Consider the following 27,874-nt stretch of genomic DNA (forward strand, 5'->3'; position numbering starts at 1 on the left):
TCTGTACAAGCTGTGAACTCTCTCTGCACTAGAGCAGAGCATATATTTGAGCAATGTAACTGTATATATATATAGATATAGATATATATACATTTATTTGAACAATGTAACTGTACACCCATATAACTGATAAAGTAGAAGAAAACAACTATTTGATTCTACTTTTCATTTTTAAATATGAATTATACAATATTAATATTAAATATATTAAAATGAAAACCCATTGCAATGTGATGCTATCCCTATAGCATCACGTTTAGGACAGTTAACAATCTTTCAAAGTGAACATTTTCAACATAGTGAATCAAAAATGGTTTTATCATTAGGCCTCTATTATTATGTATCACCGGTCTCCGGCTCTGTGCATATCCCTGAAGATAGATAATCCTATTCTCAGTGTGTTAACCATGGATAAATCCAAAATAAGAAAAGTGTCAGAGGAACATATGCCCCTTTCACACCAAAAACCAGTTTGGTTCTGGCTCCGTGCTGGTGCTTGGTTGGCTCGGAGCCCGTCGCAGTTGGGTCCCTATTATGGCGCATTTACACTGCAGGGCCTCGCACGGCTTAGTACGGTATAGTTAGGCCTTGGTAGGCCAGGCTCACTTTATGCTGCGTTTCCATTACAGTTTAGTAGTTGGGGCAGTAACTATAGTAACGCAGTGTAGGCGGAGCCGTGACGTCATCTTCAATGCGAACCAAGATCAGCCATTAGCTGTTAGCCCTCAGAGCTCACAGCTCCTCGTATCTGTTCAGAAACTAGACAAAAGTTAAACAAGTACAAACCACAGACTGTCTGTGTCATGGAGAATACAGTCGCTGGTTTATTTATGTCTGTAGGCCGTTGTTGTGAGTGTGGACGGTCGGAGCATATATAACGTTGGCTTAGCCGATCTCCATTCAGAAAACATGCATTTTAAAAGGTTTTTCGCCTGCCGTCTGTCTGCAGACTTGTCAAAGCATTAATTTGTGGTTTTTACGAACCGGTATCAGTATGTTGTTACTTCGGCATCATTTTAAACATGTATTACAATTAAGGAGCTACATTCATGACGTCGACGTTTAAGCCGCTACGTATGTTGTACATATCATCAACAATGGCGGCCTACTAGGAGCTGACGGACTGAACTTAATGTTCCTCCTATACTTACGAAGCCAAATTGAAGAACCACCTGTAGCGGCAAAAACTCCCTATGAGTTAGCCGCTGAGAGGCTAAAATCTACTCTTTGCTGTGACTCGTTCCATGTAAGATTCCGTAATCATTTGTAGTCCATGGTGTATAATAAAGACAAAAATCAACAATGTACAACTCCAGACCTGACACACAGTTTATGCCTTATTACTGTTATCCAGAGTGACGTAGTAAACTTTTAGCCACAGTTTTAGCAGCATTTGCCGACAACGGCAGTGGTACGCCGCTCGTGTCACAGCAGCGTTTTAGCCTACCGTTTACTAACGGGAGCTGCTGCTGGAAGTAATAATTCACTCTCTGACTGTCACACAAGCAACATCCCCTGATCCATATTCCCAATAAATTCATATTATTGTTCAGTTTAAATGTAGGATTTGGAAACATAGTGCCGAAAAGGGTTTCTGGATAGCGATAGCCACCGCAGTAGGTCTCTCTAATCAAGAACACTGTTGCATCTACCGTTTTTTACCGGCGTATTTTTCACTCTGATCTAACTTGTGATTGCCTGATATCACAACATGTTTAGCCTAAGGATTGATAACAGCTGATAGTGTTGGAGATTTGGAGGATGTTGAAAACCAACCTCGTCTCCGCGTGTCGTTTGCTAAGCTGGGTGAATTCGTGAAAAGGAAGGGATTAAGAAACACCAGAATGCAAGTGAAACAATAATCTTGTTTTAATGATAAAAGGTAAAAATACAAATACAAAGGAATCACGAAGCACTCTGCAGAGTACTCCGGGCTCAGGTTCTACCACCGTGTGAGACAGGTCTCAGGAACGGCCGGTGAAAAACAAGAGCGCGAACCAAAGGAAAATACAGTCTTTCATACTAAAACACAGGAGGAGGAGGTGTACGTGCTTTCCCCCAGAGGTCATCTTATTGGCAGAGACCAACACATGGCCTGTCGCACCCAATCAGTGCGACACAGCAGCTTGTAGCCAGCACACACACATCCCGTTTATGGCCCTTTGTCCCTGTGTCCATCTTCCCGCCTCCTGACTGCCACACACAAGTTAAAAGTATGTTTTAAGATATAGTTGTTATAGTTGGCTAAATATACGTAATACATGTTAATTACTTTCATATCAATAACAACGAGGAACACATTACCTATGCTCTTAAGCAGTATTAGAGATGCTTTTCAAATAGTCAAACTTCTCACAGGCCTACCCATGGCCCTTCCATTTGTTTGAGCTATTGTTCACATCTTTACTTCAAATAAAAGGTTTCACATTGTATATTTCCAGCTTCCTTTACACATACTGTTATTATTAATACAAAGTAACCAACCACACACATCTATTGAAAACAAGTCGATTCCCCTGATAATTGACATGCTGAAACTCCTCGGAATGCGCTCCCTCCCCCAACTCTCTCGTCCCTGTCATAAAAAACTGCTTCCATTTCATATAGAGTAATGAAAGATGTTTAAGCTAATTTCTCCACAATGTTTGTAGCCATTTAGTACCCACACATGAAAGAACAAGAACAGAGGTATAGTTGACCAGTAATCCTGTAGCACATATATTTTACTGCAATGAAAACACACACACATCTGCTACAAGATTGTGTAGCGCACACCCTTCTTTTACGAGGGAAACATTCCAGAGTTTCGGCCCTATCTCCAAATAAGGGTGTCCCATGCTCCCATCTCTTCTCTCAACACAAGGACTTCACCTCAATATATTGGGGGAGGGAAAAGATACTTTGTCCCTTCAAATTTAACACACATGAATATATATAAGGTGACATTAAAATGAATATACCAGATTTAACTTTCCTGCCATAACACGTTACTTTAATCCTTCAAATAATTCAAATAATCCTTCAAATAATTCAAATAATCCTTCAATTGTCTGTTGTTATTTAACACTGGCTAACGGCTTGTGCCGCTGTTTAAGACTGTTACGCCTCGTTTCCACATACAGTACGTGTGTACACAGAGGAGCACCAACCAGAAGTCCATTCATTCCTATGGAAATCCCCGTGATATCCGCTGTGCCGGCGAAACACTTCTTGAATCACATAATCTTGCAGGCCAGAGTAGCTTGAGTGATTCAACAAAAGTAATAAAGAAGGGTAAAAATGGAAATATTTGTAGATATTTCTAGAGAACTGAATAAGAGGAAAGGAGCAAGGGAATGAAAGATGAGAAGACTTCATCTCCTTCGGTGGCTTCCTCTGCTTAATGGTGGAGAGACCAGGAGGGTCACCGGAGAAAGAAAGGAGATGAAGACATAAGTGAAGGCGAAGAAGAGATGAATTCGAGGGATGAAGATGAAGTGACAGACTCAGAAAAAGGGACAGAGGCAGGGATAGATGAGGAGGCAGACTTCTGTTTAATGTATCTTAAAGTAGGCCTACACATACCAATGTATTGTTACACCTCTTCATAAAAGTGATTTTCTTTATCCTAACAAGTAAAAATACCAAAATGTGTCAACAGTTCTCTTTATTGTTTTTCTATAATTGTATAAATGCGATAAAGTATATGTTTTGCACATATGGTGTAACTATATGTTTTAAGCTTTGCTAACAAATAGATTTTGTGGCCCTAGACAAATTGTATGGAAGAGAGGGCAAATTGGCTCTTTTGATAGTATAGGTTGCAGACTCCTGCTATGCCATTCTATGCAATTCCTAAGAGGAGATCCAGGGACAGTGTTTCTCTGTCCTTGCTCTTCTTTAGTCCAAATGGGCAAAACAAGTTGCACAAAAACATTTGCTGCAACTGATGGCAAAGGTGGCAGCACCTCTAAACATCTGGCTAATCCTTAACAAAAGCCCCTGGAATGTGCAACTCCTAAACACTAGCAATATATATAGGAGCTATTGCAGTGCTTAAGAAGTACTGAGGGTGGTTTTAATATTTCTATTTCTGTTTTTGTAATCATTCCAGTTTATCCCTGATTATCAGAGTTTTTGAGCAGCAGAATATTGTGGTGTCTGTTGGAGACTTTCCCGGGCTTTTTGATGGCCCATCAAGGGGAGGGGCTGCTCCCCCCTCTGCACCTGCAAAGTGCATGCTGCTGTACAGCAACACTTTTGGCCATACTCGCGCAGCCCTACAAATAAACTGAGATTACCACACACATGTTCTTTAGCAAGTGTGCAGAGCAATGTTGATAAAATATAAATGTGAAGGTTGGATATATGTAAAAAAACATGTTGTGTATATATTAATAATTTAAGATGTCATTTAATTAATTTGTAGTACTTTCTATTTTTATTGTGTCATTTGGTGGCATCAATGTGCATTTGATATAGATAATGGAGCAGATACTCTAGGGCAGGTGTCTCAGACTCCAGGCGTTTACGTTTGCGCTTTCAGATTTTAATTTTACTTTTGGATTGATCCTGCTGCTGGCAGGGAACTGCTGCGCGCAGTTCCCTCGCCCCTCCCCCCTCCGAGGGAACTCCGCCACACGTCAATCAAATGTGCGCAGCGGAATCAGTCACAGTGATCCAAAAGTGACACAGAGTGGAAGGAAAATATATCATATACTATAGTATCATATACTCATATATATATATATATATATATACTCTCCACCATGAACTTCAATAAGTCAAAGTACAGGTCCAGACTTACTGATGAACATCTTCATGCCATACTAAGGATTTCAACTGCTTCCTCCCTCAAACCAATGTGGCTCAGCTGTGTGAGAAGAAGCGCTGCCCAACCCTGTCTCCTAAAAAATACGTTCCCACAGAACTAAGCTGCATTCTCAATTACGTTTAGCTAGAAACGTATTTTCTCCCACGTTACGTCTGTTATGAACGTATCTCAAATACGTTTATTTTTTACATATCTTCTAGAAACATATTTTCTCCCACGTTACGTTAGTTATGAACGTATGTTAAATACGTTTATTTTCTACATATCTTTGCCATTTATTGTCTTGCTTATAATAATGATAATAGTCATTTATAAATCATTTTAGAGCACACATTTGAAATTGAGAATCGGGCTCGATATATGGTTAAATTAAAATCAGTAGGCGAGGCTGTAATTTCGCCAGCTGTTACTCTCATGAGCGAGGCAGAAAATAATAGTTTTAACATGCCAAAAAGCTGCTGTGTCGTTTATTGCACCTCAAACATTAAAACAAATCCAGAGTTACGTGTTTCTGTACTTCCTCTAAGAAGAAAGGACAGTAACAGGAGAGCTCTGTGGCTTCAGGCTTGATCACCGTTCAAATGACAGCGTTGGTTTCCCCAAAAGTGGGCGGGGCTGTAAAGTGACGTAGATTTGACTATCATCTATTCAAAACCATTCTATTTATTCTAACGTAAATTACATGCAAGTGTTTTATCTTTTTATTTATTTGTTTTTATTTTAAATCGTATAATGTCAGACTTTTTTTGCCGTCTGTGAGGAAAAGAAATGGCTCAGAGCCTCAAAAGATTCTGAAATCTGTATTTTGTTTTAATCTTTTCCTTCTAATTTGTTATTCTTTTCTAAATAACAAACTGTTATTTAATCAACAATAACACACAATTATCCTTGTTTTTATTTATTCGTTTCATTCTATAATCTTGGGCTTTTTAGCATGCTTTTCAGCCGTAAATAATGTCACCGGAAACAGACGGGACATTTCGAGATTTAGGATGGCCGAAGACACTACACTACCCATAATCCCCAGCTATCGTTTGGGACTACAGTCCCGTTCAGGCCCGGACTGGCCATCGGGAGGACCGGGAGGTTTCCCGATGGCCTGGCCTGTTAAGTGGCCTGCTGGCCTGACATATATATATTTTTATGTCTTGTGAACGCAACGCTGGCATAATATGATGTGGCCTGCTGACATGGCCTCTGATAAACACACAAGACTAAAATAATACGTTTAATTCAGCCCAGATGCAGTGACTGCAGGCCAAATCCATGAATGCGGCAGTCAGGTGTCCAAAATAAAGTTGCACCGGTTTGAGGCGCAGTGAGAACCACGCACCTGTCAGACTAGCGATTGCGCACATTTGCATTTCAGGAGAATAATGAAAATGTGACGTTTCTCACGAGACTAGCTGACGCCGGTGCCAAGCTTAATTATTGTGGAAGGATGGACCCCCATCCTACGAAAAAAAGGAGGAAAGGTGGTGCAGAGAGGGAAAGGGAGAAAAAGAAAAAAACCCGCGAGGAGGAAATTGTTCATTATTCAGAACCCCCCGTACGGTACAGAATGACGAAGCCGAAAGTAAGTTAGCCAACATTATGAGCAACATTTCTTTCTATATTGTAGCCTGATGTGCACATCGACTGACTGTCAACAAAACAGTTTCTCAGTCCAATGTCATGTTAGTGGCAGACCCTGTGTGACTGAGACGGTGAGGCTGTCCTTAAATGTTACTCAAGGCAAATATATAGGCTAATATAACCGTTAGACTGAAGCTAACTGGGGCTACGTACATACCGTGAGTGAATAAATGCAACAAAGGGGGAAACAATAAGTATGTTATTAGGCCATTCAGATACAGGGTCAACTAACTTGAACTAAGTGATATAAATAAGTGTTGTATAATTAACTATAGTACTGGATCTCCCTCAAAACCACCAACATTGGCATAGGCCGACGTGAAGTAAACTTGAATAGGCCATTATACAGTTATAATGTACTCTGACACGTGAGTCAATTGAAAATAAGTTGTGCTCCTCATTCTTTTTCCTTTGCAAAGGTGGAGATAATAGCAGTGCCGGTCCTTCACAGGGAGAACCAAGCACCAGCACAGAGGAACTGGCAGGTACAGGGCAAACAGTCCACAGTGGGACATGTTATAGATATTAGTGATATTTAAGCTTCAGTATGAACAGTTGAAAACAACATTAATGATGACAAAAACATTCCTGAAACATGTTCTTGAACAATATTATTTCATAAATAGTTGTTAATGTGATTACATGTCCTCCTTATTCAGTAACACTATCAGATGACGCTGATGGTGATGACCCTGAGGGAGAGATCCAGGCAGAGCTCAGTGCTAGGACAGAACTGGCAATTACAGAGGAAACTGTTTCAATAGGCTATGACTATGAAAACACTGAACAAAACCAAAGGAAATGTAAGCTCAGTGTAGACAAATGTTCACTGCTCTAATCAGAGAAAACCAGATTCAGACTTCTGTTAAGTTTAAGTTGCTGTTAACCTGAAGTAACTGAATTGTAATGTTGCTGCATTGAATAGTGGGCTGAAGCTGGCATCTAAATCATTTGGAGACAAAATAATACAATCATGTTTTTTAGGTAGCATAATATCATAGCATTCTTATAAGAATCCTTTTGTGACTTGTATTGAGGGGCAAATGTTGATGAGAAGATGAAATAGTATGTAGGAAAGAGTGTTCAAATAGAGGACTGCATTGATGGCTGTGGTTGTGTTTAACAAAGTGGTGCTGTGTGACTGTAAGTCAATATGGAATGAGCTTTGGTGATTACTTTGCCAATATGTGGAATACACTAGCGGATATGGATAGCTCCTGTTACCTTTTTCGTTGAATTGAGTGCTGTAGTTAACTAAATGGGATTTCATATTATTTCGTTTTTCAGAATGAACAAAAACAACACTGCAGCTTCAACAGATATCACTATAGGTAGATATTAATAAGAATGAAATTATACATTTACATTTCTTTAAATGTACAGTTCTGTTTCATATGGGTGTTTCCATAGATCTAGTCTCTTTATTTCCCCCTCAAAATGTACCAGATTGATGCATGGGAGCATGCCCCCGGACCCCCCTAGAGGTTCACTTGGATAGGTTACCAAATACATATGCACACTTTTTTTTAACAGTAACCTATGTCCATATGTTTCTATTTGGGTGGTAGATTTAAGGGCTATCACTACGGGCAGCAACGCTGTAAATATTGACGATACATCCAGCAAAACGCCCCCCCCAAAAAACTGGTAGTGGCCTGACTGGGTGTATAATTCCCGGCCTGACTTATTGTCCCAGTCCGGCCCTGGCTGCAGGACACTAGGCTTGTTTGAGACGCGTTGCGGCTCGCCTCGAAAGTAGACGAGGAGCAGCCGTGGGAGGTCTCAAAAAGCTCGCCTGAAGTCGGACAGCTCGGACTCAGCTTCGTCTTCTTCTTCTCTCGGTTTTTTGGCGGATTGCAAACAACTTTAAGGCTTGACTCGGTTTGCATTTATAAAGAATGCACAAATGTGTTTGATCGTTAATGTCAGATATGCACTAAGTAAATACATTTGCTCCTGCTCAAGATAAGACGAAAATGCAGTTTAGCTTCTAACCAGGAGTGCAACAAGCAGTAAAGTGAAAAGTAATGTACACAATCTACAGAATAAAATATAGAATGAATTGAATGATGAATAAACAGTGAGGGGTATGAATACACTAGATACACACAGCAGCCTGAGAGCAGTATGAACAGTGTGTATGAATACACTAGATACACACAGCAGCCTGTGAGCAGTATGAACAGTGTGTATGAATACACTCGATACACACAGCAGCCTGAAAGCAGTATGAACAGTGTGTATGAATACACTAGATACACACAGCAGCCTGAGAGCAGTATGAACAGTGTGTATGAATACACTAGATACACACAGCAGCATGAGAGCAGTATGAACAGTGTGTATGAATACACTAGATACACACAGCAGCCTGTGAGCAGTATGAACAGTGTGTATGAATACACTAGATACACACAGCGGCCTGAGAGCAGTATGAACAGTGTGTATGAATACACTATATACACACAGCAGCCTGAGAGCAGTATGAACAGTGTGTATGAATACACTAGATACACACAGCAGCCTGTGAGCAGTATGAACAGTGTGTATGAATACACTGGATACACACAGCAGCCTGTGAGCAGTATGAACAGTGTGTATGAATACACTAGATACACACAGCAGCATGAGAGCAGTATGAACAGTGTGTATGAATACACTAGATACACACAGCAGCCTGTGAGCATTATGAACAGTGTGTATGAATACACTAGATACACACAGCGGCCTGAGAGCAGTATGAACAGTGTGTATGAATACACTAGATACACACAGCAGCCTGAGAGCAGTATGAACAGTGTGTATGAATACACTAGATACACACAGCAGCCTGAGAGCAGTATGAACAGTGTGTATGAATACACTAGATACACACAGCAGCCTGTGAGCAGTATGAACAGTGTGTATGAATACACTGGATACACACAGCAGCCTGTGAGCAGTATGAACAGTGTGTATGAATACACTAGATACGCACAGAAGCATGAGAGCAGTATGAACAGTGTGTATGAATACACTAGATACACACAGCCGCCTGAGAGCAGTATGAACAGTGTGTATGAACACACTAGATACACACAGCAGCCTGAGAGCAGTATGAACAGTGTGTGTGAATACACTAGATACACACAGCAGCCTGTGAGCAGTATGAACAGTGTGTATGAATATGCTAAGATATATAAAGTATGAAAACGGTAAGCAGTGCAAGTATAGTATAAAATATATAGATATTAATTTCATGATGATAAACATTGTGGAACAATGATGAAAAATGTTAATGGAAGGGGCGACGTAAAACTGACACAAAACAACAACAAACTTTTGCAGAGCCAATTGGAGAGTTTCATCAGCAGCACGTGGTAACCAATGAGCGCTCAGCTCGAGATACCAGCGAGTCGTTTCCCATCAAGCATTTCACTTCCGCAGCCCGTGGAGAGGAACTGCGCCGCCTCGCCGCGCCTCGCCGCGCCTCGCCGCGCCTCGCTCTCAAGTCTGCGGGCGTCTTTGTCCCGCGAGATTTCAACGTCTCATGCAGTCGAGCCTCCAGAGCTAGTCGGACAAAATGACTAACCATCATGCAACGCACTAGCAATACGTTGATCGCAACTGTGCAGGTCTCGCTTGTCTCAAACAAGCCTACTTTCACCATGGCAGAGTTTGCATCAACATCGTCTACCGGTTGCAAAAGAAAAACTGTAATGGAGAAAATTATGAAGAAAAAGAAAGTGGAAACTAGGATAAGTCTAACCAGAGTCAATATCGGAGTTGCTTTTCAACGATGGCGACTACTTATGGAGCACACCGAGCTGATATGTAACGTTACCGCAGCCTGCGCCCGCCAGCTAGCCAGACGTAACATTTGTAATACATTTTCACAAAACAAACATGCTAGCTTCAAACATATAAGCACTGACAATAACTTTGTTATACATTTGTTTTACATTCATGATCATGATCTTAGGTGTTGTTTCCTTACATCTGATTGAGCCATGATGTTTTCAAGTCTTCACTGAGGTCATGTGCGCGTTCATTTGTGTTGGAGGAGGTGCTCTGTAGGAAGTCTGAAGGAAGGGGCGGATTTTTTTCGGTTGTGTACTTTGGAATTTTTGTGCACTCGAGCCGGTTTCTCAAACTTACCTACCCCTCCTTAAAGTTAGTTTATTTAAAACTTTGGTAGTAATCAGTTTCCACAAAAGTTGAGTACTCCTAACTAATCTGGTTTTACTGTGCAGCGGCCCCCAGGTAAATGGAGTCTGAGACCCCTGCTTTAGGGCCTCATATAAAGTATAGCCCTTAAGGTCAAATAATGAGACAACCCCCCCCCCCTCGCACCTTCAAACAGAGCCCCCCCCCACATATAAAATCCCAATTATACACTCTGTATATATGTTTGTCTATAATACATTGTATTACAACACAGCGCACAGTTTTTTGCCATAAGACTGCTTAACTCCTGAGCTCAATGACGTTTATTTGACATTTTACCTCTTTTTCTGTTGCATTATATTGCACACTAGACTTCCTTACTGCATCACTTTATTTTATAATTGCTTCTATTTTCTTTCTTTTTAAAATCATATATATATATATATATATTCATGTTGCATTGTTGGAGGAGTCGGGGACATAATCATTTAATTTCCATTTCTACATTGTATTTAGTAGTTTATGTGCACATGACAAATAAAGCCTATATGTATGTATATATTAATATAAATGTATATAAATGCAAAAATAACTGCTTAGTACAGTGGATAAAGAAGCGGACTTTGACACAATAGATGAATGGTTCTAATCCTGGTTGGGACTTTTTTTTTTTTTTTAAATACCTCAATTTGATAAATAATTATCTAATTCTTATTCCAATCCAATTAAAAAAAAATCTAATATTGTTATATTGGGAGCAATCAGTATCCAGGTTCCAGAAAAAAGATTATGAGGCAGAGCTCATTTTAACTGTTTTGTATAGGACTGCAACTAGAGAATTTTAAGTTATTTCAGCAAATTACTTACTCCAATCAATTGTTTAGAATTTAGGTCATTTTATTTAAATTTAAACGAATATAGACATTTTTTACTTAGTTATATTCCAACTACTCAAGCAATTATATCAGTGTTTTTAGTATTAGTAATTGTTATTGTAGTTCTAATTATACAGTTGCACTGGAATTTTTTGTTCACTGTTTCATTTTAATAATACCTTATAATTTAATTTGTAGAAAAAATAAACTTAATCTTTTCTTAAAAGATATATTTTCAGTTTTGTTCTAGTTTAAATGTACTGCATGTCTCTAGTTTATAGTTTGTTCCTCTGCAGCCTCACTGTCATTGTCTCACATGACTGAAATTAGCCAATCAAACAATTCAGCTGCCTTAGCCAATCAAACAATTCAGCTGCCTTAGCCAATCAGAAAATTCCACCTGCCATCCACCTGTAGGGGGAGCCCAAGAGCGCTGGCCGACACACACTTTTCTGAGTTTTCTATGTCTATGAGGACCGCCCCCGACACACACTTTCACAAACTTTTCTGAGTTTTCTATGTCTATGAGGATTCACACAGAGCATTCAATTAAACCAAATAAGCTCATCCTAAAATTTTCAAGCAATTTGCTTGTGTGGACCGGCCAAAAGGTCCTCACAAAAAGAAATGTCCTCACAAGTAAGGTTGTATGTCAGGGGTTGGTCCACACAAGAATAGCAAGGCAAACCCACACACACAGGCTAACATCCTCACACACACACACACACACACACACACACACACACCACACACACACACACACACACACACACACACACACACACACACACACACACACACACACACACACACACACACACACACACACACACACACACACACACACACAAAAAAACATAAAACATGTTTAAGCTAATTTCTCCACAATGTTTGTAGCCATTTAGTACCCACACATGAAAGAATAAGAACAGAGGTATAGTTGAACAGTAATCCCGCAGCACATATATTTACTGCAATGAAAACACACATATTTGCCCCAAGCATGTGTAACGCACCCTCTTCTTTTATGAGGGAAACATTCCAGAGTTTTGGAGCTATCCCCAAATAAGGATGTCCCCTGCTCACATCCCTCTCTAAACATAAAGACTTCACCTCAATATATTGGGGAGGGAAAATATACTTTGTCCCTTCAAATTTAACACACATGAATATATATAAGGTGACATTAAAATGAATATACCAGATTTAACTTTCCTGCCATAACACGTTACTTTAATACTTCAAATAATTCAAATAATCCTTCAACACACACACACACACACACACACACACACACACACACACACACACACACACACACACACACACACACACACACACACACACACACACACACACACACACACACACACACACACACACACACACACACACACACACACACACACACACACACACACACACACACACACACACACACACACACACACACACACACACACACAGAGATTTGGAGGATGTTTAAAACCAACCTCGTCTCCGCGTGTCGTTTGATAAACTGGGTAAATTCGTAAAAAGGAAGGGATTAAGAAACACCAGAATGCAAGTGAAACAATAATCTTGTTTTAATGATACAAGGTAACAATACAAATACAAAGGAATCACGAAGAACTCTGCAGAGTACTCCAGGCTCAGGTTCTACCACGTGTGAGACAGGTCTCAGGAACGGCCGGTCAAAAACAAGAGCGCGAACCAAAGGAAAACACAGGCTTTCATACTAAAACACAGGAGGAGGTGTGTGCGTGCTTTCCCCCAGAGGTCATCTTATTGGGAGAGATCAACACATGGCCTGTCGCACCCAATCAGTGCGACACAGCAGAAGAAACCCGGAAACAAAAAGTCTCTTTCAGTTTGACGAAGACCAGACACCTTTTGGTGTCTGGTACGAACCTGCTCTAAACAACAAGTTTCCTTATCTTATTTCACATCTTGCAGCCAGCACACACACATCCCCTTTATGGCCCTTTGTCTCTGAGTCCATCTTCCCCCCTCAGGCTACCACACACAAGTTACAAGTATGTTTTAAGATATAGTTGTTATAGTTGGCTAAATATACGTAATACATGTAAACTACTTTCATATCAATAATAACGAGGAACACATTACCTATGCTCTTAAGCAGTATTAGAGATGATTTTCAAATAGTCAAACTTCACACAGGCCTAATATAGAGAACACACTCATTTGTCCTACAGCCCCTCTCCATTTGTTTGAGCTATCGTTCACATCTTTACTTCAAATAAAATGTTTCACATTGTATATTTCCAGCTTCCTTTACACATACTGTTATTATTAATACAAAGTAATTAACCACACACATCTATTGAAAACAAGTAGATTTCCCTGATAATTGACATGCTGAAAATGCTCTCTCGTCCCTATCATAAAAGCTGCTTCCATTTCATATAGAGTAATAAAACATGTTTAAGCTAATTTCTCCACAATGTTTGTAGCCATTTAGTACCCACACATGAAAGAATAAGAACAGAGGTATAGTTGAACAGTAATCCCGCAGCACACATATTTACTGCAATGAAAACACACATATTTCCCCCAAGCATGTGTAACGCACCCTCTTCTTTTATGAGGGAAACATTCCAGAGTTTTGGAGCTATCCCCAAATAAGGATGTCCCCTGCTCACATCCCTCTCTAAACACAAAGACTTCACCTCAATATATTGGGGAGGGAAAATATATTTTTGTCCCTTCAAATTTAACACACATGAATATATATAAGGTGACATTAAAATGAATATACCAGATTTAACTTTCCTGCCATAACACGTTACTTTAATACTTCAAATAATTAAAATAATCCTTCAACACACACACACACACACACACACACACACACACACACACACACACACACACACACACACACACACACACACACACACACACACACACACACACACACACACACACACACACACACACACACACACACACACACACACACACACACACACACACACACACACACACACACACACACACACACACACACTAAATACATTTGCATCATATCTTTCTGTTTTGGTGGTCATGCCACACCGTGCACATGCATGCATGCGCGAGTCATGGTAAGATATCTGGATTAAGAGGTTGCGTTTTCTTTGCACAGCATGAAAGAAAGGCCAAATGAATGGGATGTGATTTGAGTTTTTTTAAGCAGAGGTTGAGTTCAATCATTTGTACGGCCCTCGGAGGATGTTGTAAAAATGTAAAGGAAAAAGGTTCCCCACCCCCTGCTGTAAATAATAATAAAAACCCTTGATTTATAACTTAACATCTCTGTCTCTATTGATCTGAGTATATTATAAAGAACAGTTCTTTGAAGCCTTCTAGCACAGGCCTTTGTCAGATGGTATATTACGCTGTTTTTTTCCTGCTTCGAATAGTTCTCTCTTTTTTCAACATACCGGTGTTGCATCACTGATATTAAGAACGAGAAAAGTCTTAACATATATATCGTTTTTTGTAAACATATGACAAATGTGTGAGGGTGATGACGTCAGAGCATCGTCCTATGTGCCAGGGCTTAGTACCGGACAGCCCCAGCCCAATTTAACCCCTGGGTATTTGTGAGGGAGCTCCTAAATGACATTACCCCGCTGAAGCTCACCAAAGTTTAATATATTTCATAGTTCAAAGTTTTGTCAATTGTTTTGTTTATTGGTCAAATACTGGTTTCTAATGGTTTCTGAGGAGTTTTACTGGAATGAAAGAGCACAGAGTACAGAAGCAACAAAGCAGCATACTGCATTAAACCTGACCTTCACAGAGAGGTTGAAGTTGATGTGGAGAGGAGGCTTCAGTAGTCTGTCTGCACTCTGTTTAGTTGTTACAATCAATATAGTAAATGTGAGGTAAAGTGTGTCGCCAATGTAACCGGTTAGAACTCAAAGTTGCGATGAGGTCTTAAAACGTATGGAAAGGGTCTTAAAAAAGGTCTTAAAAGGTATTAAATTTGACTTCAGGATTCCTGCATACACCCTGTCAGACACTGCTAATACTACTACTGCTACTACTACTGCTAATACTACTACTACTACTTATAATACTACTACTACTTGTACTAGGGGTGGGCGATATGACGATATATATCGTCTCCACGATATGCCTTTTCAGAGATATCGTATCTATCGTGATACAGAGAGTCACTCAGTCATAGAGTGTGAGTGCTGCGAGTGCACCAGAGTAGGATTTTCTCGGCGGCCATGACGGCCATGCTGTCATTGCCCCTCGGTCTGGCCGTGAAGCCCCGAAAATAATTGTAGGTCCTACGGGCACCATGGCCTGTGTGCCCCTGATACTGTTAACATCTGGAAGTTGCTTTAAAAGCGTCAGAACAGTGTTTTCTGAACTGCGTTACGCTGCGTTCACAACGGACGCAATGCGAATATTCTCATCGCTCTAACGGCTGGAGTTTCATCGCGGCTGTCAGCTGTGTTTACTCCTGTCATTCAAACAGGACGCGCTGGAGAGGGGGCGGGGCTTATATCCATGATGTAAATACTGTGGTGGAAACCAACTACGACAAAATGAACCTATTTTACCGTGATTTAATTGTAGTACACGTTTCAAAATGATGCCGAAGTAACTACATACTGATACCGGTTAGTAACCAAGCTGTAGTCAGGATTCAGACAGTATTGCACTTAATTTATTGTCTTGGTTGATTCTGTTGGCTTATATTTGATCAATAAGGTATTTATATTGTTTTTCCCTTTTGAAACAGATGTTCAGTTATGCTAAAGTCTTTGATTGTGCTTGAAGTCTAAAGTTTACATTTTAATTGTTCGGCACTGACTTTCCCTCATTGATGTTTTATTTTTAATTAGTTATGTTTTACTCTCCTTTTCATGTGTATTGATGTTACATCAGTGCTAGTGCTACCTAAAACAGAAAGTGCATTTTTATACTGAGAAACTGTGCCTTGAATATTTTATTTTATTTAGCAAGAGAGTGCACTTTACCTGGTGAAGAAAGCAGTGCTAATGTTTGTTTGAGTAGGGTGTAGGCCTACCTACTTGAACACTGAGGAATTGTTCATTCAGGGATTCATTGCAGAATTAAAACCAGCTTGAAATGGTATTTTGGTCTGTTACTCCTTTTTATTTTAGTTGTTGGCAGCACAGTCGTGAACTGCCAACGGGGGGCGGGGCGCACGCTTGTGAACTGTTAGCGCTGTGTTATGCATGCCCACTGCACCTCGCGGGAGTGCGCACAACGTAAAGCCAAAACTCACAGACATTTCAATCATTTGTTCGGCAAAGTTGGGTTTGGAAACGGTATCATTTCCTTTTAGGCAGGCGTGCTTAACACCGGAGCTTCGCTGCGGGGAAACTTTGGCGCTGTTCCAAGTTTGTTCTAATCCGTCAAAATGACGGACTGCTTTCAGATTTTTCCGTCATTGTTAAAAAAAGAATATTCTGGTTTGGAGCGATTTCTCCTTTCCTCTCTCTCCATTAGCCCAGTTATAATATATATATATATATATATATATATATAACATCGTTTATTGAATCATCTGGTGCAGCCCGTTAACGGACAGTTTGTTGTTGGCTTTGCCCTCCTCCCTGATGTGATTATCCTAACGAGCACTCAGAGCCAGGAAGACACTTCATTGGAAAAGGACAATTAGCGTCTCTTAACGAGGTTGTGGTCCGTGTGATTCCACGGAGACGTCCCTCCTCTTCGTTAGAGATTTCCTGAATGGAAGTTAATTAACTGTGTGTGTGTGTGTGTGTGTGTGTGTAGGTTCTACCGGAGTGACGGTGAGAGCCCCGCGGAGTCGAGCAGCGAGCCGTTATTCTCCGTGAACAACAGCGGGACGAGCCGGACCCGAGGGACTGAGAGGCCGGAGTGAGAGCCTGGAGACTCAACCGAACACTCTTTGAAGCCAAGTTCTCCCTAACATCCATATTATATTAAATTAACAATCTAAAAATTCTGACTTTTTTCTCTGAATTTAGACTGTTTCTAAAATGTCCGACTTTTTTTCCTCACATTTCTGACTTTTTATGAAAATCTAAAATTCCAACTTTTTCTCAATTTTTTTATGAAAACTTTTTCAGAAAGTGTCAAAATTCTGACTTCTTTCTCTAGTTTCTGACTTTTTTCCTCAAATTTCTGACTTTTTTATGAAAATATCAAAATTCGAACTTTTTTTCTTTTTCTCAAGCTCTGTTCTCCTAACATCCATATTATATGAAATAAACAAAACATACAATAAAAAAATATAAATAAGCAAGAAATAAAATTTCCTTTCTTATTTGTGCTGGCCTCATTTCCTGTCTGTGCTGACCTCACTTCCTGTCTGCAGTCCGCACCGCTCCGGCTGGAGACTGGACAGGGACATGGGTCTGATGAACGCCATTGGTCCACAGCCACGACACCCCGCCCCCTCTGTGACATCACAGGGAACCCAGACGCCAATCATCCAGCTGCAGAACACCGAGACGCAGACAGAGAGAGAGCTGTCGGACGAACCCCCCTCCACAGCCAGTACGCAGAATACTTACTAATATACACTTAAAACTAATATAAATACTCTTATATATACACTCACTCACACACAGGTACATACACACACTCACACACAGGGACATACACACACTCACACACAGGTTTATACACACACACTCACACACACACAGGGACATACACACACTCACACACAGGTTCATACACACACTCACACACAGGAACATACACACACTCACACACAGGGACATACACACACTCACACAGGGACATACACACACTCACACACAGGGACATACACACACTCACACACAAATATTTAATTTAGGTACTTGTGAGGACCCCATTCACCTTGGCAAAGAAGGCCAATTTGACTAAAGACAAGGTGGATGAATTACACAGGGCTGTGACCAAATGTGTGGTCAAGGGACTGCATCCTTCTTCCACTGTGGAATCTCCATGGTTCGGGTCAAAACAAAACAAAGTGATGTGAAAACAATATTTGTTTGTGTCTACAATCTATGCCATTAAGACAATTTGTCAGAATAAGTCCAAAAGACTAATAAATATCCTCCAATGTATTTAATTCAGAGAGATGAACACTGCTACCAGGGATCAGGGATGATCTGTCAAATACGCTCATTCCTACATGGTACTCGGTTGAAAAACAAAATGTTATCACAAGTGAGTAAGGCTGCTATTACATGTGATGGGTGGACCAGTGTATGTTTTAGTTATTATGTGAATTTGTGTTTTGTATTTATTAATTTTATATATTTAAGTTGACTTTGTTTACAGTTAATATGTTGTTCAAGTTCAAATAAAACATCTTTCTTTTTAAAAAAGGATTTTTTTCTTCGACCGGAGTTTTAAAAAAAGAAAGAAAAAAGTATAGGTTAAGGAGCGGTATCGAAAAGAAAAAAAAACAATACCCAACCCTAATGGTTGATATCACATTAATTAATGGACAATATTAATATTCTTGATTATTCCATTGTTTAGTTATTACAATTTCAGATGAGTTTAGTTTCACTCACCAAGATGGCATCTTTAATGTCATATAACATTTACATACAATCACTCCAACTCCTCTCCCCTCACCCACTACCCTCCTCTCACCACTCTCCCCCAACTCCTCTCCTCTCCTCACTCTCATCTCTCCTCTCTCTCCTCACTCCTCTCATCTCACTACCCTCCACCAACTCCTCTCCTCTCTCTCATCTCCATCCAACTCCTCTCCCCTCACTCATCTCTCATCTCTCCTCACTCCTCTCATCTCACTACCCTCCACCAACTCCTCTCCTCTCTCTCCTCTCCTCTCCTCCAACTCCTCTCCCCTCACTCCTCTCTCATCTCTCCTCACTCCTCTCATCTCACTACCCTCCACCAACTCCTCTCCTCTCTCTCATCTCCTCCAACTCCTCTCTACCCACTTCTGAAATTAACTACAGTAGTTTTCTTTTTTGGGCAGTAATGGAATTGTGAACTTGGTTCTTCACGTCCTTCCAGCTCCGACTGCACAGCACAGGTTCTGCCTCCAGAGCCGTTACACACGGTTCTTTTCCAGGCACCCTTTGGAGTGTGATGAACCTTCCGAGTTGGCGCCGGACTGCTGCTTTTTCTTCAGAGGTCCAAGGCCTGCGACTTCCTTTTACACCTGAAACAGAAATCACAAATGTAAAAGAGGTCGTCCTCACTGTTGGAACAATTATTCAGTCCAGCAAATTAATTTATATTGTTTATGGATGAATTGTGGTTTTGAGTGTATGTGCTTGGTGGCAGCTTGGTAGTATAAAAATCTCTAACAACCCTTATCTCTGTAAGCATCAAAACACAAATAAAAAAAAAGTAAATATAGATTAATAACAAAATAAAGCTTAAATAGAAGTTAGTGCCTTGCTAAAGGGCAGGTCAAGCAGAAATATACATCTTGACTTCTTAAATGTGTTTCTCTATAGATTGTGTCTATTCATATTATGGATATTGGATATAATCCTGTTGTGAGTACATGAAATGTACCTGCTGTCTCAGCCCTCTTTGGCTGCTGCGAGCGTCTCTTGGTGGAGGTCAGGTCGGCTTCTTCTACAAGGAGAGAAGAAATCACCTTAGCATTAGCTTTGAATCATCATGTTAACAGATATCAAAGTGTCCCAGCAATAAACTGAAGTGATGTTCATACCTTCTGAATCCTCCATTAGTTCAACCGTAGCCGTAGTGTTGGACCGCTTTGCTTTAGAGGGCCCTTTAAGAAAAGAACAGGAGGAGAAATATAACATAATTATACTGTATATTATATTATAACATTATATTTTATATTATCTATGTGACAGTGTGGAGGAAGCACTTCACACACCACATTATGGCCCAATCCCAAATCACCCCCTCGACCCTACCCCTCCGTCACAGAGTGACACTGTAGCCACACTAGCAGCTCAACGAGGCTCCCTCCATTAAGGGTTAAGGGTATAAATACAGCAGCAAGCTTTGGGACGGCCTCCCCTCTCTCCGGCAGAAACAGGAAATGCCGTAACTGTATGTAACAACGGTTTCAAATCAGCATCTCTTTGACAAAAAGTTTAAATTAATAACTCAAATAAAACTCCAAACATCTTTCATTGTGTTACTTTTTTGTAAAATTATTTTAGTTTTAAACCTGATGTTTATAAGCTTCTTAGCTTTTGCAACAGTCTGTAAATATACACAACTTTATAATAAAATGCACACATTTACCTGTTTCTAGACTAAACACAGGTATGATCGATCCTAAGTTAAAACATATGAGGTTATCGTGAGGTTGTTAACATCGCAGTTTATCAGTGGATGTTTGCTGGAACAACTTGTAAACAGCGTGTTTCCTGACGGACACACACAGCGTGACTCCGGTCAGATAGAGACCGGTCTCAAGGCAGCACCGCTGCAGACTCGCTGTTTTGAGGGCATGATAGCCCACTCCCCCTCCACACCGCTCCACACTTTGGAACAGCCCTCAATATGGCGGACCCTCCGCGTGAACGGAGGGGGAGTGTGTAGGGGGTGATTTGCGATTGGGCCTAAATCTCCCATCTTTTATTTTAGTCTTTATAATGTAAATGAAATGTGCTTGTTCATTTTCAAAACAGTAGATTGTTTTCCTTGAAAAGAAAACGTGTTGTTCTGCTTTTGTTCAAAATATAAATGTATATATGTACAGATGCTTGTTATATTTTTGTAATGTTTTGGCATTACTATACTGGCCATGCCAATTGAGCTATTTGAAATATAATCGCAATACAATTATTTAGTTTAATGTAACTGATGTGCACACTTGCTAAACAAAAGCAGAAGAAAACAAAAATGAGAAAGAATGTACCTGGTGTCTTAGGGCTTTTCGGCTCATCTGAGCGTTTCTGCAGTGATGTCAGAACATCAGATTCTTCTGCAAGGAAAGAACAAATCAGCAGGAACTATGATTCATTATCTGACAGTTCCACTGTCAACAAAACAGGTAGAGGCTTAATCATGATTCTTTTCAGGTATCTGGAGACAGTATGTCAGATGAATTTAGAAAATACTTCGCAGATTAAACAATAATGTTAAAAATCCAGTCTTGAGGTGGTAAAAAACTTACCAGAGACCTGGACATCACTTTCACTATGTTGTGCCACCTGTTGAGCTCCTTCTTTTGAAGGAATGGCCACTGTTGACAAAACAAATTATAATAACATTGTTAAGTTAATCACCTCATGCTGCCACAAACGTCACTTTAGTTTTAATAGGAATCTCATTATTTCACTTACTTTCTAAGTCTAAATCTATTTCATCGAGTGATTTTCCTCTGTAGACATCAGTTACAAGTTCCAGTGATGCAAACACGGGTATGGTGAAAAAAGAGAGAACTATTCGAAGCAGAAAGAAACAGCGTAATATACCATCTGACAAAGGCCTGTAATATAATGCTTCAATTAACTGGCTATTATTTATAATATACTCACATCAATAGGAGACAGATATTTTAAGTTATAAATCAAGGGTTTTTATTATTATTTACAGCAGGGGGTGGGGAACCTTTTTCCTTTCAATTTTTACAACATCCTCCGAGGTCCCTACAAATTATTGAACTCAACTTCTGCTTAAAAAAACTAAAATCACAGACAATTCATTTGGCCTTTCTTTCATGCTGTGCAAAGAAAATGCAACCTCTTAATCCAGATATTTTACCATGACTCGCGCATGCATGCATGCATGCACGGTGTGGCATGACCACCAAAACAGAAAGATATGGACACAAGATGTGCGCAAATGTACTTAGTATCCATGTGAACATGATTTAAGTGGGGGGGACCTAACCTTCTCTAGGGGGGTCCGGGGGCATGCTCCCCCCGGGAAGATTTTTTTTTAAATATTGAAGTTAAAAGCATCAATCTGGTGCACTTTGAGAACAACATGAGCAGATCTATGGGTACATCTTTCAACACCCATTTGTAAGCAGATTTTTCTTTCTGGATATTTTACAAATAATCACTCCCCTTTTAAACTCTATTCTTGTTATTTTTAACAACTTTTTTGTTTCTGTCATTTTTATTTTATACCTGTTTTTCATTTAGTCTCTAATGTCTCATTAATAATTATAATGATCATATCAAGGTGTGTCTTAACCTCACTGAGCTGAGGTTATTTGAGCCTCTCAGGAGAGAGCTCTCTTCCACCCGGTTGTAGAAAAGCTCTTCGTTTTCGTTAGCATAGCTAGCTAACCAGATGCTAATAACAACAGATCGCCACTGTGCTTACAACTAAAGACACAGCCACGCAAACACTGCGGCATGTGTACGGCTCCTTATGGGTACTGCAATTTTTGAAGAGCTGGAGCGGCCTTCCGGTGCTCTCCGTAAGCACTCAAGTCTAGTCTACACTCCTTTCAGACGAGACATAACAACGTGAAGACACGTTACGCTCGTGTTGTGTTCAAGGAACCTGTCCTTGGCCAGGAAAAACAGGCACTCGCTTGTTTAATTATTTGGCGATCTAGATTTCTTCTTCTTTTTTGAAGTGAGAAGTTGTCCGTCAGTCGGACGGACTAACGGACGGATTAAACGGACCCCCCCCCCCCAAACGAAAACTCTTCGGTTCTCCACGAATTACACAAGTCACCCAAAGCAGCGTTAAAAAAGCGGGAGGCGCCGAAAAGCGACTAATTTGCATCAATGAAGTTCAACTGCCATGAGGAGTTTGCTCATCTTGGCGAGCTGAAGGGTGTTCTCCGTTAGCCGGTAATATTCGCGATGAACACGAATGTCATGTCTGTATTTTGCTAGTGCGGGAGCCTGTCTGCAGTTTGCTTTGCTCCGGAACAGACAGACAGCTGACTGCATTCACCCCCGACCCCTCAAAAATAATAACTAATCTGATATACACGATTAAGGTGAATTACATATTTTGAAATCAAAATTCGCAGAAAAACGACCATTTTGTAGGTGTTTTATACTTGCAAAATAGTTTTGAGAGTTGCATTTCTTATATTTACATTAAACATTTACACACATTATTTATCTGGTCACAGAAATACTTTTAAGGCAAATCTCCATCCATATCAGTGTAACTTGAAACCTACACACGTCTGGTTTAACTTATTGAGAGATGGACAAACACTTTACCTTGAAATAAGCCCCGTGTTTCAGAGGTTAGCTTAGCAACTAGCATAGTCATTGAATGTAGTTAGCTAAACAGCGTAATTCAGTAAATGTACCAGACGGCCAGCCCACACTTAATTTACCAAACACTTTTCTTTAGACTGGCTTAAAACATGAAAATGGTCTTACCTTAAATAGTTGTAAAACTGTGTAATTCTCTCTCCGGTTTTCTCTCGTCCTCCTGACCTCATGCGTGTTTCGGGAGACTGGTCCGATGATGCGTTCAATGTCAATACGAGAGTACAAAACTAAGCGACAAATGTCCATTGTAAAACTTGAAGTTATTCAAAAATGCCACACGAGGCGGAAGTCGCTCTTAATAAAAATCTTGACTGTATTTAGACATTTTAAAACGATGTTTAATCTTGAAATAATGACTCCAACACGAGGCACTCTAGCAGTCTTGCACATTCATGTTGAACTAGAAACAGTGAAAGTGTAATTCCCATTCCCCATGAATGCAACATTAATAATACTGTTTGCAAAGTGTGCAAAGCATGGTGCAAACTAAACTTGCAACTTGCAGCTGCAGCACCTCCCCCTCCCCCACTCTGTACAAGCTGTGAACTCTCTCTGCACTAGAGCAGAGCATATATTTGAGCAATGTAACTGTATATATATCTATATATAGATATAGATATATATACATTTATTTGAACAATGTAACTGTACACCCATATAACTGATAAAGTAGAAGAAAACAACTATTTGATTCTACTTTTCATTTTTAAATATGAATTATACAATATTAATATTAAATATATTAAAATGAAAACCCATTGCAATGTGATGCTATTCCTATAGCATCACGTTTAGGACAGTTAACAATCTTTCAAAGTGAACATTTTCAACATAGTGAATCAAAAATGGTTTTATCATTAGGCCTCTATTATTATGTATCACCGGTCTCCGGCTCTGTGCATATCCCTGAAGATAGATAATCCTATTCTCAGTGTGTTAACCATGGATAAATCCAAAATAAGAAAAGTGTCAGAGGAACATATGCCCCTTTCACACCAAAAACCAGTTTGGTTCTGGCTCCGTGCTGGTGCTTGGTTGGCTCGGAGCCCGTCGCAGTTGGGTCCCTATTATGGCGCATTTACACTGCAGGGCCTCGCACGGCTTAGTACGGTATAGTTAGGCCTTGGTAGGCCAGGCTCACTTTATGCTGCGTTTCCATTACAGTTTAGTAGTTGGGGCAGTAACTATAGTAACGCAGTGTAGGCGGAGCCGTGACGTCATCTTCAATGCGAACCACAAAACCAAGATCAGCCATTAGCTGTTAGCCCTCAGAGCTCACAGCTCCTCGTATCTGTTCAGAAACTAGACAAAAGTTAAACAAGTACAAACCACAGACTGTCTGTGTCATGGAGAATACAGTCGCTGGTTTATTTATGTCTGTAGGCCGTTGTTGTGAGTGTGGACGGTCGGAGCATATATAACGTTGGCTTAGCCGATCTCCATTCAGAAAACATGCATTTTAAAAGGTTTTTCGCCTGCCGTCTGTCTGCAGACTTGTCAAAGCATTAATTTGTGGTTTTTACGAACCGGTATCAGTATGTTGTTACTTCGGCATCATTTTAAACATGTATTACAATTAAGGAGCTACATTCATGACGTCGACGTTTAAGCCGCTACGTATGTTGTACATATCATCAACAATGGCGGCCTACTAGGAGCTGACGGACTGAACTTAATGTTCCTCCTATACTTACGAAGCCAAATTGAAGAACCACCTGTAGCGGCAAAAACTCCCTATGAGTTAGCCGCTGAGAGGCTAAAATCTACTCTTTGCTGTGACTCGTTCCATGTAAGATTCCGTAATCATTTGTAGTCCATGGTGTATAATAAAGACAAAAATCAACAATGTACAACTCCAGACCTGACACACAGTTTATGCCTTATTACTGTTATCCAGAGTGACGTAGTAAACTTTTAGCCACAGTTTTAGCAGCATTTGCCGACAACGGCAGTGGTACGCCGCTCGTGTCACAGCAGCGTTTTAGCCTACCGTTTACTAACGGGAGCTGCTGCTGGAAGTAATAATTCACTCTCTGACTGTCACACAAGCAACATCCCCTGATCCATATTCCCAATAAATTCATATTATTGTTCAGTTTAAATGTAGGATTTGGAAACATAGTGCCGAAAAGGGTTTCTGGATAGCGATAGCCACCGCAGTAGGTCTCTCTAATCGAGAACACTGTTGCATCTACCGTTTTTTACCGGCGTATTTTTCACTCTGATCTAACTTGTGATTGCCTGATATCACAACATGTTTAGCCTAAGGATTGATAACAGCTGATAGTCTGTTGTTATTTAACACTGGCTAACGGCTTGTGCCGCTGTTTAAGACTGTTACGCCTCGTTTCCACATACAGTACGTGTGTACACAGAGGAGCACCAACCAGAAGTCCATTCATTCCTATGGAAATCCCCGTGATATCCGCTGTGCCGGCGAAACACTTCTTGAATCACATAATCTTGCAGGCCAGAGTAGCTTGAGTGATTCAACAAAAGTAATAAAGAAGGGTAAAAATGGAAATATTTGTAGATATTTCTAGAGAACTGAATAAGAGGAAAGGAGCAAGGGAATGAAAGATGAGAAGACTTCATCTCCTTCGGTGGCTTCCTCTGCTTAATGGTGGAGAGACCAGGAGGGTCACCGGAGAAAGAAAGGAGATGAAGACATAAGTGAAGGCGAAGAAGAGATGAATGTGAGGGATGAAGATGAAGTGACAGACTCAGAAAAAGGGACAGAGGCAGGGATAGATGAGGAGGCAGACTTCTGTTTAATGTATCTTAAAGTAGGCCTACACATACCAATGTATTGTTACACCTTTTCATAAAAGTGATTTTCTTTATCCTAACAAGTAAAAATACCAAAATGTGTCAACAGTTCTCTTTATTGTTTTTCTATAATTGTATAAATGCGATAAAGTATATGTTTTGCACATATGGTGTAACTATATGTTTTAAGCTGTGCTAACAAATAGATTTTGTGGCCCTAGACAAATTGTATGGAAGAGAGGGCAAATTGGCTCTTTTGATAGTATAGGTTGCAGACTCCTGCTATGCCATACTATGCAATTCCTAAGAGGAGATCCAGGGACAGTGTTTCTCTGTCCTTGCTCTTCTTTAGTCCAAATGGGCAAAAACAAGTTGCACAAAAACATTTGCTGCAACTGATGGCAAAGGTGGCAGCACCTCTAAACATCTGGCTAATCCTTAACAAAAGCCCCTGGAATGTGCAACTCCTAAACACTAGCAGTATATATAGGAGCTATTGCAGTGCTTAAGAAGTACTGAGGGTGGTTTTAATATTTCTCATAAAAGGGAATACTTAGCATTTCAGTAGATGTTAACTACTTATCTGGTGTGTCTGTAACAGAATAATGATCTTACTGTGAGGCATGGTCATTTTTCAGTGACACAAATATGAGAAATTAATATAAAATATCATGTGTATTTTGACAATAGAGAACATGTGTGCATATTTCTGTATTTTCCTACACAGTGAATGTGTGTTTTTGTAATCATTCCAGTTTATCCCTGATTATCAGAGTTTTTGAGCAGCAGAATATTGTGGTGTCTGTTGGAGACTTTCCCGGGCTTTTTGATGGCCCATCAAGGGGAGGGGCTGCTCCCCCCTCTGCACCTGCAAAGTGCATGCTGCTGTACAGCAACACTTTTGGCCATACTCGCGCAGCCCTACAAATAAACTGAGATTACCACACACATGTTCTTTAGCAAGTGTGCAGAGCAATGTTGATAAAATATAAATGTGAAGGTTGGATATATGTAAAAAAAACATGTTGTGTATATATTAATAATTTAAGATGTCATTTAATTAATTTGTAGTACTTTCTATTTTTATTGTGTCATTTGGTGGCATCAATGTGCATTTGATATAGATAATGGAGCAGATACTCTAGGGCAGGTGTCTCAGACTCCAGGCGTTTACGTTTGCGCTTTCAGATTTTAATTTTATTTTTGGATTGATCCTGCTGCTGGCAGGCTCGCCCCTCCCCCCTCCGAGGGAACTCCGCCACACGTCAATCAAATGTGCGCAGCGGAATCAGTCACAGTGATCCAAAAGTGACACAGAGTGGAAGGAAAATATATCATATACTATAGTATCATATACTCATATATATATATATATATATATATATATACTCTCCACCATGAACTTCAATAAGTCAAAGTACAGGTCCAGACTTACT

At 40.1% G+C, this 27,874-nt stretch overlaps 1 protein-coding gene and 1 long non-coding RNA gene across 2 annotated transcripts; one reads left to right on the forward strand and one right to left on the reverse strand.

The window, feature by feature from the left end:
• Nucleotides 1-5,896: 5,896 nt before the first annotated feature.
• LOC307037382 lies at nt 5,897-18,827 on the forward strand. Its single transcript, XR_013807663.1, has 3 exons — nt 5,897-6,389; nt 6,868-6,933; nt 17,257-18,827. It is a non-coding gene; the product is annotated as an uncharacterized lncRNA (long non-coding RNA).
• Nucleotides 13,032-23,673, reverse strand: LOC307037381 (uncharacterized protein). The gene is made up of 7 exons (XM_079678213.1): nt 23,613-23,673; nt 21,759-21,857; nt 21,590-21,658; nt 21,332-21,397; nt 20,162-20,224; nt 20,002-20,064; nt 13,032-19,639 (listed from the first exon to the last, which is right to left on the reverse strand). The coding sequence occupies exons 1-7, from the start codon at nt 23,662-23,664 to the stop codon at nt 19,428-19,430; spliced, it is 624 nt and encodes a 207-aa protein (XP_079534339.1). The 5' UTR covers nt 23,665-23,673; the 3' UTR covers nt 13,032-19,427.
• Nucleotides 23,674-27,874: the final 4,201 nt, after the last annotated feature.

This window comes from Notothenia rossii, assembly GCF_949606895.1.
Source record: "Notothenia rossii genome assembly, chromosome: 4".
Taxonomy (NCBI): Eukaryota; Metazoa; Chordata; class Actinopteri; order Perciformes; family Nototheniidae; genus Notothenia; species Notothenia rossii.